This window comes from Sciurus vulgaris, assembly GCF_902686455.1.
Source record: "Sciurus vulgaris genome assembly, chromosome: 17".
In the NCBI taxonomy this organism is placed as follows: domain Eukaryota; kingdom Metazoa; phylum Chordata; class Mammalia; order Rodentia; family Sciuridae; genus Sciurus; species Sciurus vulgaris.
Window position 1 is genome coordinate 45,208,191 of NC_136478.1, and position 19,174 is coordinate 45,227,364.

Below are 19,174 nucleotides of genomic sequence, written 5' to 3' on the forward strand. Positions count from 1 at the left end.
CTCAATGGTAGAGCACTCACCTATTTTGTGTGAGGCACTCAGTTCAACCCTCAGCACCACATTAAAAATAAACAAAATATTGTATTCATCTACAGTTAAAAATATTTTTTTAATATGTAATGACTGTAGTAATCAGTTTATTACACAGATTAATCATTCTTGAACGTACAAGCTCCAGAGGAGCAATTGGGTCTTTAAATATACACAAGTATTTCCATCAAATGAATTTTCACCCTTACATCCAAATAGACCTAAGCAGTTAAAAACATAAGAAAAATAAGAGCTATTAGCTATGTATTAACTGAGAAACCACATACAAACCAAAGAATACGGAGAAAGGGGCTGAAAGGACGAAGGTTGAAGGGGCAGGGAGATGTAAAAGAAGTTGGGAACAAAGCCCATCACACTTTATATACTAATAGCTCCAATCCATTTAAATGCTGACCAGTTAAACTTAGACCTTAAAATACAGGATGTGGGTACAGTTTAATCTGGTTGGTCATAACTTTCTCACCTAAGTTGTAGGTCCTTCAGAATAAAATGAATACAGAAACAGCTTCATGTTCATCACCTTGTTTTTCATAACTGTTTTGAGTTTAAATGGATTCCACTTAAAAACAATCTCCTACAGGTCAGTGGAGCTTTACCCCTTCCAAGCATACACCCTGTTCCACCCACCATTCCTTACACCTTGCCATTATCCGAATTTAAGTCAACAAGGAAAGTTTTTTAGTCTCACACCTAGGTTACGCCTGGAGAACTGGCTTGTCACACACACACTTCTCTGCTAGAAGGCAATGTTGGTACAGAAGTACAGTATTTCTAGTTTGTTGTTCCAAGTATGTACAACACGCAGCACTGCTGTATCAGGTAAACATGTGCACAGGGGAAGATGAGGCGTGGGCTCATAGAAAGCAGACAAATGGAAATCAAAAGGACTTTCTCTTTCAGAGTTCCCCTATCTTTATTTGTAGAGGTTATCCAATAATTTCTTTAATTACATCGCATACTTCTGAGTCCATTCCCGAGCTATTCTGTTGTACTTTTCTCTATCTGTTTTGTAGATCCGAGCAATCTCAGGCACTAAAGGATCATCTGGATTGGGATCACACAACAGAGAACAGATGGACAAGAGTACTTTTGAAATAGTTAGTGCTGGAGACCACTGTGACCGTAGAATATCAAGACAAATGCTGCCATTACTGTTAATATTTGGATGATAAATTCTTGTTGTAAATGCAATCTTAGGTGGTTTGAAGGGATAATCTGTTGGGAAATGAATTGTCAAGAAAAATACTCCACCCTGATAGGGACTGTCATTTGGCCCCATTATTGTAGCTTGCCAATGGAACATGTCATCTCCAACAGGACCTGCAGAACACTGTGCTGGAGGGTCCCTTGCCAGGTCATTCAATTCCTTGTGGATCCTCTTCAGAGCCATGGTGGGAGGTGGTGGCGGTGGCGGCAGCCCCCGGGGCGGGGGAGGGGTGGGGAAGGGGCCTGAGGCCGCCTCGGCAGTCGCGGGTCGGCCGAAGGAGATGGGGAGTTCGGAAGCGCGGGTCCGGCAAGAAGGGCAGAGGGCCGGGGCCCACTCAGCTTCTGGGCCTGCCGCAGCGGTCACCGCATCACCCGGCAGCGGCCCCTTTATGCGCTGCCGCCCCAGCCGCCGCCGCAGTAGCTGCCTCTTCCTCCCAGGCTCAGAGCCTCCTCAGCCGCGTGGATCCCTCCGCCGGGAGCAAGAGCCCGAGCCTCTGGCTCAGCAGGTGCCTCTCGATCGGACAGCGGGAGGAAGTGCCTGCTTTCCTGCCTGCTGCAGGTGGACCACGGGACGCGCGGGCGGGCGGGCGGGCGGCGCCCTTAAAAATATTTTTAAAAAAGAACTAGTAAATGTAGAAACAAGTTGCTTTTACTTAAATTTTTTAATTAAAAAAATTTTTTTTAGTTGTAGATGGACATAATACCTTTCACTAAGCTGCTTAGGGACTCGCTAAATTGCTGAGGCTGGCCTTGAACTTGCAATCCTCCTGCCTCAGGCTCCAAAGTTGTTGGGATTACAGGCAGGCACCACCGCACCTGGCAATTTTACACTTTAAAAAGCCATTTAAAAAATATGTGCGTGTGTATGTGTGTGTATCTCCATTTCCAACAACTGATACCTTGACTTCTCTTTGTTTTTCTTCAGTGGCATTAGGTTTAAATCCAGGGATTTGGACTCTACCACTGTTATGGTTTGGACATGAGGTATCCCTCCTAAAGCTCACGTGAGACAATGCAAGAAGGTTCAGAGAAGAAATAATTGGGTTGTAAGAGTATTAACCCAATCAGTGATTTAAGCCCCTGACAGGGATTAACTGAGTGGTAACTGAAGTATTAGGATGTGGCTCAATGGGGTGTGGCTATGGGGTATATATCCTGTATCTTGAGAGTGGAGACTCTCTTTGCTTCCTGATCACCATGTGAGCTGCTTCTCTCTGCCACACTCTTCCTCCATGACGTTCTCCTTCACCTTGAGGAAAGGAGTCAGGTTTCTATGGACCTCTGAAACTGAGCCCTCAAATAAAATTTTCTTCCTCTACAATTGTTCTGTTTGGGTCTTTAGTCACAGCAGCAAAAAAAAAAAGCTGACTAAAACAACCATGAGTTTCATGCTTAGCCCTTTTAAAAATTTTATTTTGAAATATAGTCTCACTAAATTGATGGGGCTGGCCTCAGACTTACAAGCCTTCTGCCACAGCCTTCTAAGTTAGGATGACAGGTGTGGACAACCACTTCCAGTGATACCTTGATACTCTTAATAACTTAGACAAATACCTGTCAAGCCTAAATCAAGAAAAAAAATAATATAATTATTCAAACTTAGATTTAAAAAAGTATGCACTAAAAGACAAACTTGTAAGTTTTTAAATTATGATAAGAGTTCTATTTCCTAGATAGCAGTTAGAGGTGTCCATGGACCGGGTCCCTAATGAAACAAGCATAACTGGTGAAAACAATTTTTTTTTTTTTAAATTAAAATCTCTGTAAATTGTTCTCAGGCAAATATGTGTTCAAGAGAATCTACCAAAACTTGATAAAAACTGTGATAGTTCACTGGCAAACAGATCAATATCCTTGATGTGCACAAATGCAAAAATTTTCAACAATTTTGTTGGAAACTGTTCGTCTACTATATTTACTAGCAAATTAAATCTAATATTACATAAAAAGGATTATACACCCTGATCAAGTAGAATTATCCCAAAGATGCAGATGGTTCAACAAACATATTGCAAATCAATTAATGTAACATATCACATCAAGAGAATAAAGGAGGGCTGGGATTATAGCTCAGTGGTAGAGCACTTGCCTAGCATGTGTAAGGCACTGGGTTTGATTCTCAGCACCACATAAAAATTAATAAATCAGATAAAGGTATTATGTCCATCTACAACTAAAAATTTTTTTAAAAAGGAAAATAAAGGATAAAAACCATATGAATGACCTCAAGAGATGCAAAACCAAAAAAAAAAAAAAAACCTTTGCTATAGATTAGACAGACTCCATTCATGATAAAACCCCTCAAAAATTAAGTACTGAAGGAAGGTACCTTAACAAGATAAAGGCTATATGTGACAAACACAGATTACATAATACTGAACAGAAAAAACTGAAATTGTTTTCTCTAAGATCAGGAATAAGACAAGGATATCCACTTTGACCAATCTTATTTAACATAGTACTGGAAATCTCAGTCATAGCAATAAGATAAGAGAAAAAAATTAATGGACATCCAAGTACAAAATGAGGATGTCAAATTATCTATTTACAGACAACATAATTTTAAAAATATAACCCCCCTAAAACAACCCCCCCCCACCACCACCAAAACCATTAGAACTAACAAATTCAGTAAGGTTGAAAGATACAAAAATCAACATATGGGTTGAAATTGCAGCTCAGTGGTAGAGGGCTTGCCTAGCTTGTGTGAGGCACTGGGTTCAATTCTCAACACCACATAAAAATAAAAGCACTGTGTCCATTGAAAACTAAAAACGTATTTTTAAAAAATCAACATACAACATCAGTTATTTTTACACACCAATGATGAAACTACTGAGAAAGTAATCAGGAAAGTTCACAATAGTTAAAATGCACTCTCACATACACACCTTAGAAATCAATTTTACCAAGGAAATGAACAATCTCTACAGAGAAAATTATAAAACACTTATGAAAGAAATTGAGGAGGACACAAAAAAGTAGAAAGACATGCCATGTTCATGGATTGGTGGAATTAATATTAGTTTTTTTTTTTTTTTTTTTCCTGTTCTGGTGCTGGGGACATGCAAAGCATGTGCTCCACTGCTGACCCTAGCCAGTGAAGTAATATTGCAAAAGTATCCATACTATCCAAAGTGATCTACAGATTCAATGCAATTACTATCAAAATATTAATACAAAAAACTCCTAATAACCAAAGCAATCCTGAACAAAAAGAACAAAAAGAACAAAGCTGCAGGCATTGTTAAACCTGACTTTACAAACAGACTACAAAGAAAAAGTAAACAAAACAGCATAGTACTGGCATAAAATCAAATAGAAAAATGAACAGAGAACCCAGAAATAAATTCATATATTTACAGCCAATTAATTTTCAACAAAGGTAGAAAAAACATTCACCTGTTCGATACATGGTGCTAGAAAAACTGGATATCCACATGCTTTAGAAGAAAGAACTGAGAACTGTTATCTCTTACCATATACAAAAACCAGTCAAAACGGATGAAAAGACTTAAATGTAAGACCCCAAAACTATGAAACTACTAGATGGAAGCAAAACAGAAATACTTCAAAACATTGGTCTCAATATAGATTTTTTGGATAAGATCCCAACATCACAACCAACAAAAGCAAAACTTAACAAGTGGGATTACATCAAACTAAAAAGCTTCAAAATGGAAACAATCAACAAAGTGAAGAGACAAACTACAGACTGGGAGAAAATATGTGTAAACTATTCAAATGGCAATGGATTAAGTCCCAGGATATACAAGGAACTAAACCCAAAGGCAAAAACCAAATAATCCAATTTAACAATTTAGCAATTCTATTTCCTTTACAGGCAAATGACTTGAAAAGATGTTACTCAAGAGGACATACAAATATTCATCAAGTACATGAAAAACTGTTGACATCACAAATTATCAGGAAATGCAAATCAAGTCTACAATTAGGTGTCACCTTGCCCCAGTTCGAATGGTTAGGATAAAAAAAAAAAAAAGACAAACAATAAATGTCATTAAAGATATGGACAGAGAAAGGGGTACCCTCATACACTGAGGTGCTGTTGTTAGAAATGTGAATTAGTACAGCCCTTATAGAAAACAGTATGGAAGTTACTAAAAAAACTAGAAACAGAATTACCTTACAAACTAAATAAGCCTTACCAAATAAATTAAAAAAAAAAAAAAAAAAAAAAAAAAGAGAGAAGGGAATCAGTACCCCATACTGCTTTAATACATAATCTACCTAGTTCAGTTTTCAACAAAAAGACTGACAGGCAAAGAAACAGAAAAGGGAAATCCACAGGAAAACAAGCAACAAATAACAGAAAAAAGAAACTACCTATGAGAGGGCCCATAATAATTTAATACACTAATATTTCATAGCAGCCATTATAGACACAGAAATGTTGGTGGCACATGCCTGTAATCACAGTGGCTCAGGAGGCTGAGGCAGGAGGATTGCAAGTTCAAGGCCAATCTTAGCAACTAAGCAAGGTCCTAAGCAACTTAGCGAGATCCTGCCTCGAAATTAAAAATAAAAACGGCTGTGGATATGGCTCAGTGTTTAAGCATCCCAGGGGTTCAATCTCTAGAGAAAGAAAAAAAGGAAGGAATACTGACAATGTCTCATTAAACTGAGACTACCAACAAAGAAACAAATTATAAAAAGCCAGAAAGAAATTATGAACTATAATAACCAAAGTAAGAAATTCACCAAATAGGCTAGACAGGAAATACAAATGGCAGAAGAAAAAAATAAATAAATAAAGGACTGGTGATATAGTAGCTCAGTGGTAGAGCACTTGTCTAGCACAACCAAGACTGTTGGGGGCGTTTGCTGGCACCCCCCCAACATTACTCTCTCCAAGATGGCGCCTGGCACGGTGCCACAATGAGTCTGCAGCACAATGCTAATAAACAGGAAGCACGTCTGATTGGCGGTTGATTCCTTTCCTGGTCTGTGCTGAGCTCATGACCAGCGCATGCACCCATCTCCTTAGCCTGGAGCCCATGCATCTTTCACATGAACACTCTCGTGCACTTACTCTGATTGGCTTATGCTTTGCTTCTGCTTATCAGTTTGTTTTACTAAAAAGATATATATGAAAGCGAACAAAGAATAAAGAGAGAGACCCTTACTACTTGTGTGTGTGTGTGTGTGTGTGTGTGTTTTATCGCCGCTCGACGATAAGTGGTGCCGAAACCCGGGAACTCAGAGAAACAAAGCAGGAGATAAATCAGGTAAAATTATAAAAGAAAAATTCTGGCCAGGTTAAGTTCGCAGGAATTTGCGACGAGATAAAGTTCGCAGAATTTGCGAGGAGATTTAAGTTCGCAGGATTTGCAAGGAGATTTAAGTTCGCAGGAGTTGCGACGAGATTAAGTTCGCAGGAGTTGTGACTAGATAAAGTTCACAGAAATTTGTGACTGAGACTTGTGTTTAGTGTAAAGTTAATGTGTGTGCTTTCGCTTTTGCCATTGCTATTAAGGTGATTTATTTTTGTGTGCTGATAGATTTACGTAGCTGTATTTTAAAATGGGTACTGAAATGTCATGGGCACAAATGGAGGGGCTTTTGAGGGATCTCCTTAAAGCTAATGGGACACCCCTAAAAACAAAAACAGCAAGACTCTTTTTAAAAACAGTAGAAGAAATAGCACCATGGTTTTTAGATGAAGGGCTGTTAAACATTCCTCAGTGGGATCATTTGGGAGAAGATTTAAAGGCGGCTGATAAGATAAGTCCGTTACCACCAGGAACATTAGCCATCTGGACTTTAATCAGAGGGTGCTTAACAACACTACAGCTGCACTGTAGAGAGGCCCTTAGAGAAGGGGAGGAGGCTCTGGAGTAAACAAAAGAGAAACGATCCAAGGCATCAGAAAGAGGAACTATAGAGAAAGAGGAAGAATCAGAGAAAGCGGAGGATTCAGATGAGGATGAGGACCTTAGAGAATTAACAAAAAACCTTGCTATCAAGGAATTAACGGGGAAAGATTTAGTAGAAAAAAGAAAAACTCTTACTAAACCCACACCTCATGCTCCCCCGCCTTACAATCCTCAATATTATGGGCGGATGCCAGTGTGTCATTGTGCAAAAACTGTATCAAATGAATGGGATACTCTGCGACAAGGGGCAGTTTCCCCAGTTTTTGAAGACCAAAATACCCACAGATGTCATCAACCACTGGATTTTAAAACTATAAAACAACTTAAGGAGGCCGTTATGTCATATGGCCCCTAAGCAGCTTTTACCCTCTCATTGGTAGAATCTGTAGGAGGAATGAATCTTACCCCAGATGATTGGGGCAATGTAGCAAGAGCTACACTGTCAGGAGGACAATACTTATGGAAAACAACATGGCAAGAATACTCCACTGACACTGCCCATCGTAATGCTGCAGCAGGTAATCCAGCATGGGATTTAGAAATGCTTATGGGAACAGGACAGTTTACAGGACAGCAGGCACAGCTTAATTATGATCCTGCAGTGTATATGCAAATTGCTGCAGCAGCTACTAAAGCATGGAGAACTATTGAAGGAAGTGGGGATTTACAGGGGCAGCTTTCAAAAGTCCTACAAATGAGCCATATGCTGATTTTGTAGTGCGACTGCTGCAAACAGCAAGTCACATATTTGGGGATGTGGACCAAGCCATGCCTTTAATAAAACAATTGGCCTATGAACAAGCTAATAAGTGGTATAAGGAGGCTATTCGCCCCTGGAAAAGTAAGGATTTGAGTACTTTAATATTAAAGTATGTAGAAATATTAATGAAAATGTTATACAGGGCCAAGTTATGGCAGCAGCCATAACTCTGGGATTATAATCTACATTTAAAGGGAGAGGACCTATGGGGCCTTGCTTTTATTGTAAACGGCGAGGACATTTGAAAAAAGATTGTCCCCAATTAAGATATCCCAGTTGGCCCCCTATGAGGCAAAAACCCCAACTATGCCCTAGATGTAAAAAAGGTAACCACTGGGCGTCTGAGTGTAGATCCATAATAGATGTAGATGGACATCCCCTTCCCCAACAAGGCCAGACAAAAAACGGGAATCGGGGCCCGTCTTCCCGGGGCCCAACACAAATGTACGGGGTGATTCAGCAATTGGCCAGGACTCATTATCCTCTAACAAGCCAAGAAGGGCCACAAAAGGAAGCGCAGGAATGGACCTCTGTGCCACTGCCAGAGCAATATTAACTCCTGAGATGGGAGTACAACCTATTCCTACAGATTTAAAGGGCCCTCTACCCCGAGACAGTGGGAATTCTATTGGGAAGAAGCTCCAGTGCACTTAAAGGACTTATAGTTGTCCCTGGAGTTATTGATCCAGATTTTACAGGAGAAATTAAAGTTCTTGCATCCTCCCCACAAGGAATAATTTCTATAACACCTGGGGATCCCATTGCCCAACTCCTGACTGTCCCCAGCTGCCATAATAATTATCCGTCTGCCACAACAATCCATGGAGACGCAGGCCTAGGATCCACTGGGGTCGATTTAGCTTGCCTTACTATGGATCTAAAATAAAGACCTATGATGAATCTGTCAATTAAAAATAAAAAATTCTCTGGACTCCTTGATACAGGAGCTGATGCCAGTATTATTACTTTTAAAGATTGGCCAAAAGACTGGCCTCTAAATGAAACAGAACAAACATTAAGGGGCCTGGGCATTGCTACAAGTTCAAAAAGAAGTAGTGCCCTATTATCCTGGAAAAATTCAGAAGGCCAACAGGGAACATTTCAACCTTATGTTTTAGAATGCCTGCCTGTCAATTTATGGGGCAGGGATGTTCTTACACAAATGGAATTAAAACTTACGACAGAAGGTCATTATGGATCTGAAGCTCAAGCTATTATGCTAAAACAGGGACATATATGGGGTAAGGGGCTTGGTCGCCATAATCGGAATTATTCAACCCATTAATGTCCAAAGTAATCAAGGTTGCAAGGGCCTGGGTTTTTCTTAGGGGCCACTGAACAACAAAAGATTAAAATAACTTGGAAATCTGATTCACCAGTTTGGGCCCCTCAGTGGCCCCTTACCCAGGAAAAGCTCAAAGCGGCCCAAGAATTGGTGCAGGAACAATTAGCAGCGGGACACATTAAACCCTCTACCTCTCCATGGAACACTCCTATTTTTGTTATCAAAAATAAATCAGGGAAATGGTGACTTCTACATGATCTTAGAGCTATTAATGCTACAATGCAGCCCATGGGTCCAGTTCAATTGGGCCTTCCAGTTCTCACAGCCTTACCTAAAGGCTGGCCTACTTTAATTGTAGATATCAAAGATTGTTTTTTCTCTATTCCATTACATCCTACTGATAGTGAGAGGTTTGCATTTACTCTTCCGTCCTTAAATGATCGTGGACCTGATCAACGATTTGAATGGGTAGTATTGCCACAGGGTATGGCTAATAGTCCTACTATGTGTCAGATTTATGTTGACCAAGCTTTAAAACCAATTCAACAATTATATTCTAAATTAATTATTTATCATTACATGGATGATATATTGGTATGTCATCCTGAAGAAAATGAGTTAAAGAATGTCTATCCTCAGATGGTGAAACAACTTAAATCCTGGGGGCTTATTATTGCTCCAGAAAAAGTACAATTTGGCAATACTCAGGAATTTTGGGGAACTTTGTTAAACAGAACTATAGTTAAACCCCTAAAAATTATCATTAGAATAGATGATCTAAAAACTTTAAATGACTTTCAAAAACTGTTAGGAGATATAAATTGGATCCGACCTTACCTATGTCTATCTACTGGGGAGTTACTTCCTCTACTTAATATCCTTCAAGGAGATCCTCATCCGACATCTCCCAGGGTACTTACTCCTGAGGCACGCCAAGTTCTTAAGCTAGTACAACAAAAACTTGACCTAGCACAGGTAGACAGGATTGATCCAAAAAAGCCGTTACAATTTATTGTTATTCCAGATAGAAAATTACCTACTGGAGTATTCTGGCAAGAAGGGCCTTTATTTTGGGTTCATTTAGCTTGCTCCCCTGCTAAAACACTGTTACCTTATCCTGAAGCCATAGCTCAACTAATATTAAAGGCACTAAAATCTTCTATTAATATATTTGGATTTCATCCAACTACCATTATGACTCCTTAATAACAAAAACCAGCTTTCATGGCTTTATAATTCCTCAGATTCATGGACTATTATTAAATGTTCCACCCAAGCTATATTTGATAACCATTTTCCTAAGCATCCCTATCTTCAATTTTGTATCAATAATCATGTAATTTTTCCAAAAGTTACTAGACATCAGCCTATTCCGATGGCTCCTGTGGTATTCACTGATGGCTCAAAGATAGGGACCGGAGCTATTAGTTACCAGGGTAAAGTTCAAACTTTTATTTTTCCCAGTCGCCTCTGCTCAACATACTGAAATTCTAGTTGTTATCGAGGCTTTTAAATTGTTCTCTGACACCCCAATTAACATATATTCAGACAGTCTTTATGTGGTTCAAGCTCTTTCTAATCTGGAATGTGCAGGACTTATTGCTCTCACACCTCTGCCGTCTCCGGTCCTTTATGGACTTTACAACAATTAATATGGGATCGCAGAGACCCCTTCTTTACTGGACATCTTAGAGCCCATACTAATTTGCCTGGACCCTTAACTGAGGGAAACAGTTTAGCAGATACGGCTACTAGAGATATACATATTTTTTCTGCGGTGGAAGCTGCTCAAAAGTTCCATCAACAGTTTCATGTTAATTCCACCACTCTAAAACTCAAGTTCAACATTACTAAAGATGCTGCCCATGCTATTGTTAAATCTTGTGGCCAATGTGCAGTCCTCCATCATCCACCCTCTATAGGCATTAATCCAAAAGGACTTTTACCTAATCATTTGTGGCAAATGGATGTTACTCATATCCCAGAATTTGGTAATCTTAAATTTGTTCATGTGTCTGTGGACACTCACTCAGGAATTATATTTGCATCTCTCCACAGAGGAGAAAAAACTAGAGATGTGATCACCCATTGTCTTCAGGCCTTCTCTAATTGGGGCGTACCTAAACAAATCAAAACTGATAATGGCCCAGCGTATACCTCAACTTCTTTTAAACTATTGCTTACAAAATCTGACATCACCCTTACTACAGGAATACCTTATAATCCTCAAGGTCAAGGCATTGTTGAACGTGCCCATCTCACCCTCAAAAATACACTTTATAAACAAAAGGGGGGAATTGGGGACATCTTCCGGTCCCCAAAGGACAAACTTTCTGTTTCCCTCTTTATTATAAATTTTTTAACCTTGGATAATGAGGGTCGCTCTGCTGCAGAGCGGCATGCTAACCCCGTAAAAAGCAACAGGGCCACCGTAAGATGGAAAGATGTTCTTGATGGACAATGGCATGGCCCGGATCCAGTTCTTTATTGGAGTCGAGGCTCTGTTTGTGTTTTCCCACAGGATAAGCCAACGCCTATCTGGGTGCCTGAAAGACTGGTGCGAGTGATAACGACTATACCACAAATGGAAGAAGTAAGGACAGAAGATGAAAAGACATCAGAGACATATGCTCATTTTGACCTGCCTCATCGGTATGGTGACTAGTCAATAGTTTTGGGGGCTATTAAAGACATTCCCCTACCCACTCCCTCTAACTAACACTTCCTCAGTGTACCTAGCCATATTTTCTACCAATGATTCAGCAGGATTGCCCTATGTTCCTTATGATAAAACACAAGCAGCTGTGAATTGGACGTTTGTCTTTGAGTTATCAGGAACTCTGTGTTTTCAGATTTCTGGTTACTTACATAATCCTTGCATTTACCTAGCTAATTATACTGATGGACACTTAATCAGCAAAGATACTAGAACCCCATCACAAATGCCCTCCTTTTCACAAGGAAAAGGTATAAGTGATGGATGGGGAGAAGGAACCATGTTACAAGGTATTGCACCAAGACTGGACTATAATAAAACTTGTTATCAAATAAATTTTCCTTTTAGATGTGAAGATAGGCCACCTCAATGACCACCTATTTGGCAGTCCTGTGTAGACTGGTATTATCCAAAGTGCCTCACCCAAAGATCATTTTCTTATCGAGGACCATGAGCAGAACAAAATAAAACTTGGCATGGAACTAATTTTACAACAACAAATTATGATACCTAACTGGTCCTTCTAATCCTTTTACTTTGTGGACAGTGTGTGGATCATTAGCCTGTTTCAATATTACCCCCATGGCATTTCTTTTAGGGGGACAAGTGAGATACTCCAATTATTCATATAATTATACTTATTATAGTAATGGCAATACAACATGGGAGGATAATGTAAAAGTGAACTGGAATAATCAACATGCAAAAAATCGTACCTATCCACCTACCCCTATGTGCGTGTCCCCACCTTTTATGTTTCTTCTCACATCCAATGTAACCAACTCTTCATCACTAAATTGTTCAGATTATTCTTGTGTTTTAGCTCAATGTTGGAACGCATCTACCCATACCCTGGCGGTGATTTTACGAGTACCAAGATACCTGCCTGTTCCAGTGGATGTCAGTTCCCTCTCTGATACTCTCTTAAATAGACAAAAAGAGATTTTGGTATAACAGCTGCAATTATTACAACAATAGTTGCATCAGCTACTGCTGCTGCAACTGCTGCTGCTGCCCTTGCCACTACAGTTCCTACAGCTCAAGCTTTAAATACACTCTCTTCTGCTACTTCAGAAGCATTACTTACTCAAGATCAGATTAGTACCCACTTACGTACAGGAATTCTGTTATTAAACCAAAGGATAGATCTACTCCAAGAACAATTAGATATTGTAGAACAAATCATTTCTATGGGGTGCTCTTATCATTCTATTGCCCTCTGTATTATTACCGCTCCTTACAACAATTTATCTCTTGCTGCTAATATTTCTAAACAGCTATTTTCTCTATTATTGGGTATTTGGACCCATAAATTTGACAATTTAACCACACAATTACAACACCAAATCACTACAATTAATCGCACTAAAGTAGACATCCCAACCCTAGCGTTTACTGTTCATACACGATCCAACCAGGTTCTAGGATGGGTCTGACAAAATTGGCTACAGACTGCTATCTTAGGAGTGATATTTTTAATAGCAAGGATTTGGATTTACAACAAGATTAGACAAACCCACCAATTACAAAGACGTCAAGCTACTGTGATTAAACAGGCATTTGCAGCTCTAACTACAGAAAATACCCCCCACATATGGCTTAATATGCTGGATCAGTAGTCAAAGACGGGTAAGATTCGTGGGAACTCATACCAACCTAAGTCAGGGTCCTGACGCCTGGAGGTCAGGATTCTGATGACGGGTAAGGATGATGTGCGCCATGGACAACTTAAGACAGGCACGATCCCAAGCCATGTAATTAAATAAATAAGGGGGAGGGCTTAATATACTGGATCGGTAGTCAAGAACGGGTAAGATTCGTGGGAACGCATACCAACCTAAGACAGGGTCCTGACGCCTGGAGGTCAGGATTCCGATGACGGGTAAGAATGCTGTTCGCCATGAACAACCCAAGACAGACATGATCCCAAGCCATGTAATTAAATAAATAAGGGGGAGATGTTGGGGGCGTTTGCCGGCACCCCCCCAACATTACTCTCTCCAAGATGGCGCCTGGCACGGTGCCACAATGAGTCTGCAGCACAATGCTAATAAACAGGAAGCGCGTCTGATTGGCGGTTGATTCCTTTCCTGGTCTGTGCTGAGCTCATGACCAGCGCATGCACCCATCTCCTTAGCCTGGAGCCCATGCATCTTTCACATGAACACTCTCGTGCACTTACTCTGATTGGCTTATGCTTTGCTTCTGCTTATCAGTTTGTTTTACTAAAAAGATATATATGAAAGCGAACAAAGAATTGAGACCCTTACTCTGTCTGTGTGTGTGTGTGTGTGTGTGTGTGTGTGTGTGTGTGTTTTATCGCCGCTGGACGGCGATACAAGACCTCAGGTTTGATGACCAGCACTGTAAAAACAAAGAAAAAAGAAGAAATCTGCAAGCGTGAAGAATGATTGAAAAGAATCATATAATGCAAAGAACAAAGAGAAAAATAACAAGGAAAAGTAGAGCTTCAGAGAAATGTGAAACACCATTAAGTGTACCAATATACAAATGGAAAAGAATCAGGAAAAGGAAAAGGAAAGCAGCAGGAAAAAAGTCAAAACAGTGGGAAAATATTTCCCAAATTTGATGAAAAAGATTAATCTTCATTTCATTTGAAGAGATCACTGATCTTCAAATAAAATAAATTCAGAATCCCACATCCAGATATATCACAGTAAAAATGCTGAACACCAGAGACAAAGTGAAAATCTTGAAACCAAAATTGTACTGGAATAAGCAAATAACACTTTTGCTTATTCCAAACCATGGTAAATGAGGAGATTAATATAACCTAAATAAATACTTGCTTGCTTCTTTTTTCAAATTAATAGATGTAATATTATGGTACTAATTATTAATAATGGGCTGAGTTTACTATACAAGAGTACAAAACGGGAGAAAAGGGAATAGGGAATAGAGAATAGAGCTGCAGGAGAGTAACATTTGTATATTTTATGTCATTTAAATGTAAATCTGAATTAATTTTGATAAAGTGTATAAGTGTAAAACACCAAAAAAATGCAGTGTAAAAAATCATTAAATTAAAATTTTACACTAGTAAACGTTTGCTTGATGAAAATAAAGCACTAAAGTAGAAATCAGAAAGACATAAAACAAAGGAAATAAGAGAAATGGTAGACGTAAACCAAATTTTAGTGTCAACATTGATTATGCATGGATTAACTAAAGCTAAAAACAGAAAAACAAAACAAAACAAAAAAAGAAAAAAAAATAGAGATTATCAGACTGGAGAGAAAAATAATGCTGTCTACCAGAGACATACTTTAGGTTCAAACAACAGACTGGAAGCAAAATGATGGAAAACAATACATCACAAGAAAGTTGGACTAGCTATCCTAACATTAGAAAATAACAGAATTTATAATAAGAACTTTTACTAGAGAGTGAAGGTATTTTAAAATGACAAAAGCATCAAAGGGGTCAATGACAGAATGTTATAACAATTACAAGGTAACATAGCTAGGCATGGTGGTGCACACCTGTAATTCTAGCAACTTGGGAAGCTGAGGCAGGAGGATCACACATTCAAAGGCAGCCTCAGTTTTAGCAAGGCCCTGTGCAATGTAGCAAAACCCTTTCTCAAAATACAAATAAATAGGGCTGGGGATGTGGCTCAGTGGTTAAGTGGCCCTAGGTTCAATCTCCAATATCTATATTAATCAATCAATCAATCGATAAATGTAATATGTACCTAACGGTCTCAAAACACATGAAACACTAACTTGACACATTTGGAGAACCATTAATTTAACAATAGCAGTTAAAGGTTTCAAATATCATCTTCCAACAATTGAGAGAACGATCTGCAAGCAGATTGTCAGCAAGAAAACAGAGGACTTGAGTAACACTATATCCCAAGTAGATCCAACAGACATCTACAGAATACAACACCCACAATAGTGGAATACAAATTCTTCTCAAGTAGAATCAACTAAATCTGTCTCTACAGACCAAATTCTTCAGTTGATCCTTAAATTGAATAATTTGTCCCTGCCCTTTAAGTCAAATTCCAGGACAGTGAAGTGCAGGTTTTGGTATTACAGACAGTGTGCATTAACAAGCTATTGTTTATTTTAAAATCGCTGGTGATTACTCTGTCCAAACATTGCTGTCTATGTTGCAAAGAATATTTCAGTCTGGTAGAGTGCTTGCCTTGCATGCACAGGCCCTGGGTTCAATTCCTGACACCACAAAAAAAAAAAAAAAAAAAAAGAATATTTCAGTCAGATTTTACCATTCTCTCCAACTCATGCACTGCATTTAACAACATTCAGTCTCTCCTAGGTTTCCAACATGTTCAAGTTAACCATAATGATCCCAATTCATTTCATGTCACCTCTTGGTGTACCCACCAACATCAAGTCCAAACGTAAAGCCAGGTGCAAGACCTGAGAAGAATTCATGCTAGACTCAAATCTAGCTGATTTACGTGGCACAAGTAATCTGGAAATAAAGCTTTCAATTCTCTTTTCCTGAATGGATCAAAATGTTACCAAGTAAAATAACCCGACTTTTGGATTTATGGTTTAGTACAAATATCCAAGAACAAAGTCTTCATTTGAATGTATCTTGGAGATGAATTTTCAATTGATCCCTCAAATGCATATAAAACTCTTCTAGACAGAAGAATATATTGAAGGCACATTTGAAGACAATGAAGATACAACACATTGAAAAGGAGTAAAACCAGACAAAGTATGTTCTTTGGTCACAAAGGATAAAAATTAAGAAATAAGTAACAGAAAGAAATTTGTAAAAATTCACAAATATATAAAAGGTAAACAATATCCCCGCCCACACTCCCTCCCCAAGTGGTCATGTTTCCCAGGCTTGTCTTGAACTCCTGGACTCAAGTGATCTTCCTATCACAGGTTCCCAAGTAACTGGAATCAGGCATGCACCACCATGCTCAGAATTATTTAAATAATACTCTGAAATAACCAATGAGCAAACAACACACACACATACACACTTACAATAGAAATTACAAAATGCTTTGAGCTGAATGAAAACAAAGACAATATAAAAACCATTTTATTTTCTCCCTTTGAATCTGTATGCCTTTTTCTTCTTTTTTTTTAGTTGTTGATGAACCTTTACTTTATTCATTTATTTATATTCTGTGCTGAGAATCAAACCCAGTGCCTCACACATGCTAGGCAATCACTCAACCACAAAGCCACAACCCTGGATGCCTTTTATTTCATCTTTTTGCCTAGCTGTGCTGTCTAAAACCTGCACTACAATGAGGAATAGAAATGGAAGAGTGGACATGCTTGTTTTGTTCCCGACCTTAAGGGGAAAGCATCTGGTGTTACATTTATTATGATGCCATCTATAGGTCGTTTTGTACAAGAAAATATAAGGAATCCAGTAAAATTCTACTAGAATAAATGAGTTCGAGAAGGTTGCAAAATGCAAGATAAATATACACAAGCCAATTGCAGGGCTGGGCCTGGGGCTCAGTGGTGCAGTCCTTGCCTAGCACGTATGAGGCACTGGGTTCGATCCTCAGCACCATGTAAAAATATTGTGTCCACCAACAACTAAAAATATTTTTTAAAAAAAGTCAACTGCATTTCTAGATACTTGCAGTAAGTATCCAAACAGAAAATTAAGAAAGCAAATACTATTTACAATAGCATCAAAAGAACACTTAGGAAACAATTTAACAGAATAAGTAAAATTATTACTAAAATTTTAAAAGATCTAAGTAAATAAAGACATCTCATGTTCAAGGATGATAAGACTATATGGACAAAATGACAACACCTCCATGGTCAAGATGAAAACACCTACAAATTGATCTATACATTCAATGTAGTACGTAACATATCGACATTTTTGCAGAAATGAACAGGCAGATTCTAAAATTCATATAGAATGCAAGGGACCCAGAATAGCCAAAATAATTTTTTCCTTTATTCCAGTACTGGGGATTGGCCAGAACCTCATGCATACCATGCAAGCCTCCCTTTTAAAAATGTTGTACTTTGAGGCAGAGTCTTCCTAAATTGCCCAGATTGGCCTTGACGTTGTGATCCTCCTGCCTCAGCCTCCCAACCACATGTGATTACAGGTATTTGCCATCATGTTAAGCCAGCCAAAACAATTTTGTAAAGACCCACATTGCCTAATTTCAAAACTTACTACAAAGCTACAACAATAAAGACATTGTGAGTATTGGCATAAGAACAGACATAGCAGATCAATGGAATAGAACTGAGATTCCAGAAATAAACCTCACATTCACAGTTAATAAATTTTTGACAACAGTGACAGGATAATTCACTAGAAAAGAGTATTTTTTTTTTTTTCAACAAATTTTGCTGAGACAAATGGCTTGTCTACATGCATAACAAAAGAGCTGGATCATGGCCCAGAGCGCTTGCCTGCCATGTGTGAGGCCATGTGTGAGGCCCTGTGTTCGTACTCAGCACCACATATAAATAAATAAAAAATAAAATATCCATTGACAACTTAAAAAAAAAAAAAAAAAAACAGGTATAAACCATGACTTTGGGTTAGGCAATCATTTCTTAGATATGATACTAAAAATATAAGGAACAAAACAAAAATAACAATGGACATAAGAAAAATTAAAAATTGAGCCAGTAACAGTGGCACACACCTGTAATCCCAGCAACTCAGGAGGCTGAGGCAGGAAGATCAGAAGTTCAAAGACAGCCTCAGCAACTTTGCAAGACCCTGTCTCAAAATAAAAAGTAAAAAGGGCCAGGGATGTGGCTCAGTGGTTGAAACCTTCTGGGTACAATCCCTGGTAACAAAAAACAAACAAAAAAATCATCAAGAAAATGAGGAGGAAGAAGATGGAGGAGGTGGTGTTTGTCTTCTCTCAACTGTGTGTTCACCTTTCTTTCAGTCTACTTCATAATTACAATATCTGCATTGGAATGCTAGATCACATTGCTCAAAATTAAACAAGTGGGTAATTCCAGAATCAACTGGCCACGTTACTATATTAATGCTTGTTTTATTGCACTGATTTATCTTCCTTCTCAGCTTACATGTTCCACTTGAAATATATATTGGTTCGTGAAGGTGCCAAGTGGCAACCATTCAATAGAAACAGACAATTGAAGACAACTGAAGTAACACATGAAAGAAACGATCAACAAGCTTGGTTTCCATTTGCCCTGTTTCTTCATGTCTTTATAGTATAATTTTGGCTTTGATAAATGACTGAAACTGGAGAAGCCATGGTGGGAATCAAT

The 19,174-nt window shown here is 38.7% G+C and overlaps 2 protein-coding genes across 4 annotated transcripts in view; both read right to left on the reverse strand.

The window, feature by feature from the left end:
- Positions 1-19,174, reverse strand: part of ZNF568 (zinc finger protein 568) — a 91,646-nt gene that overhangs the window by 64,767 nt on the left and 7,705 nt on the right. The gene's annotated exons all lie outside the window — the stretch shown is intronic.
- LOC306648644 (ubiquitin-conjugating enzyme E2 D2-like) lies at positions 118-1,829 on the reverse strand. Its single transcript, XM_079118857.1, has one exon. It carries the CDS (start codon positions 1,439-1,441, stop codon positions 998-1,000), a length of 444 nt encoding a protein of 147 aa, XP_078974983.1. The 5' UTR covers positions 1,442-1,829; the 3' UTR covers positions 118-997.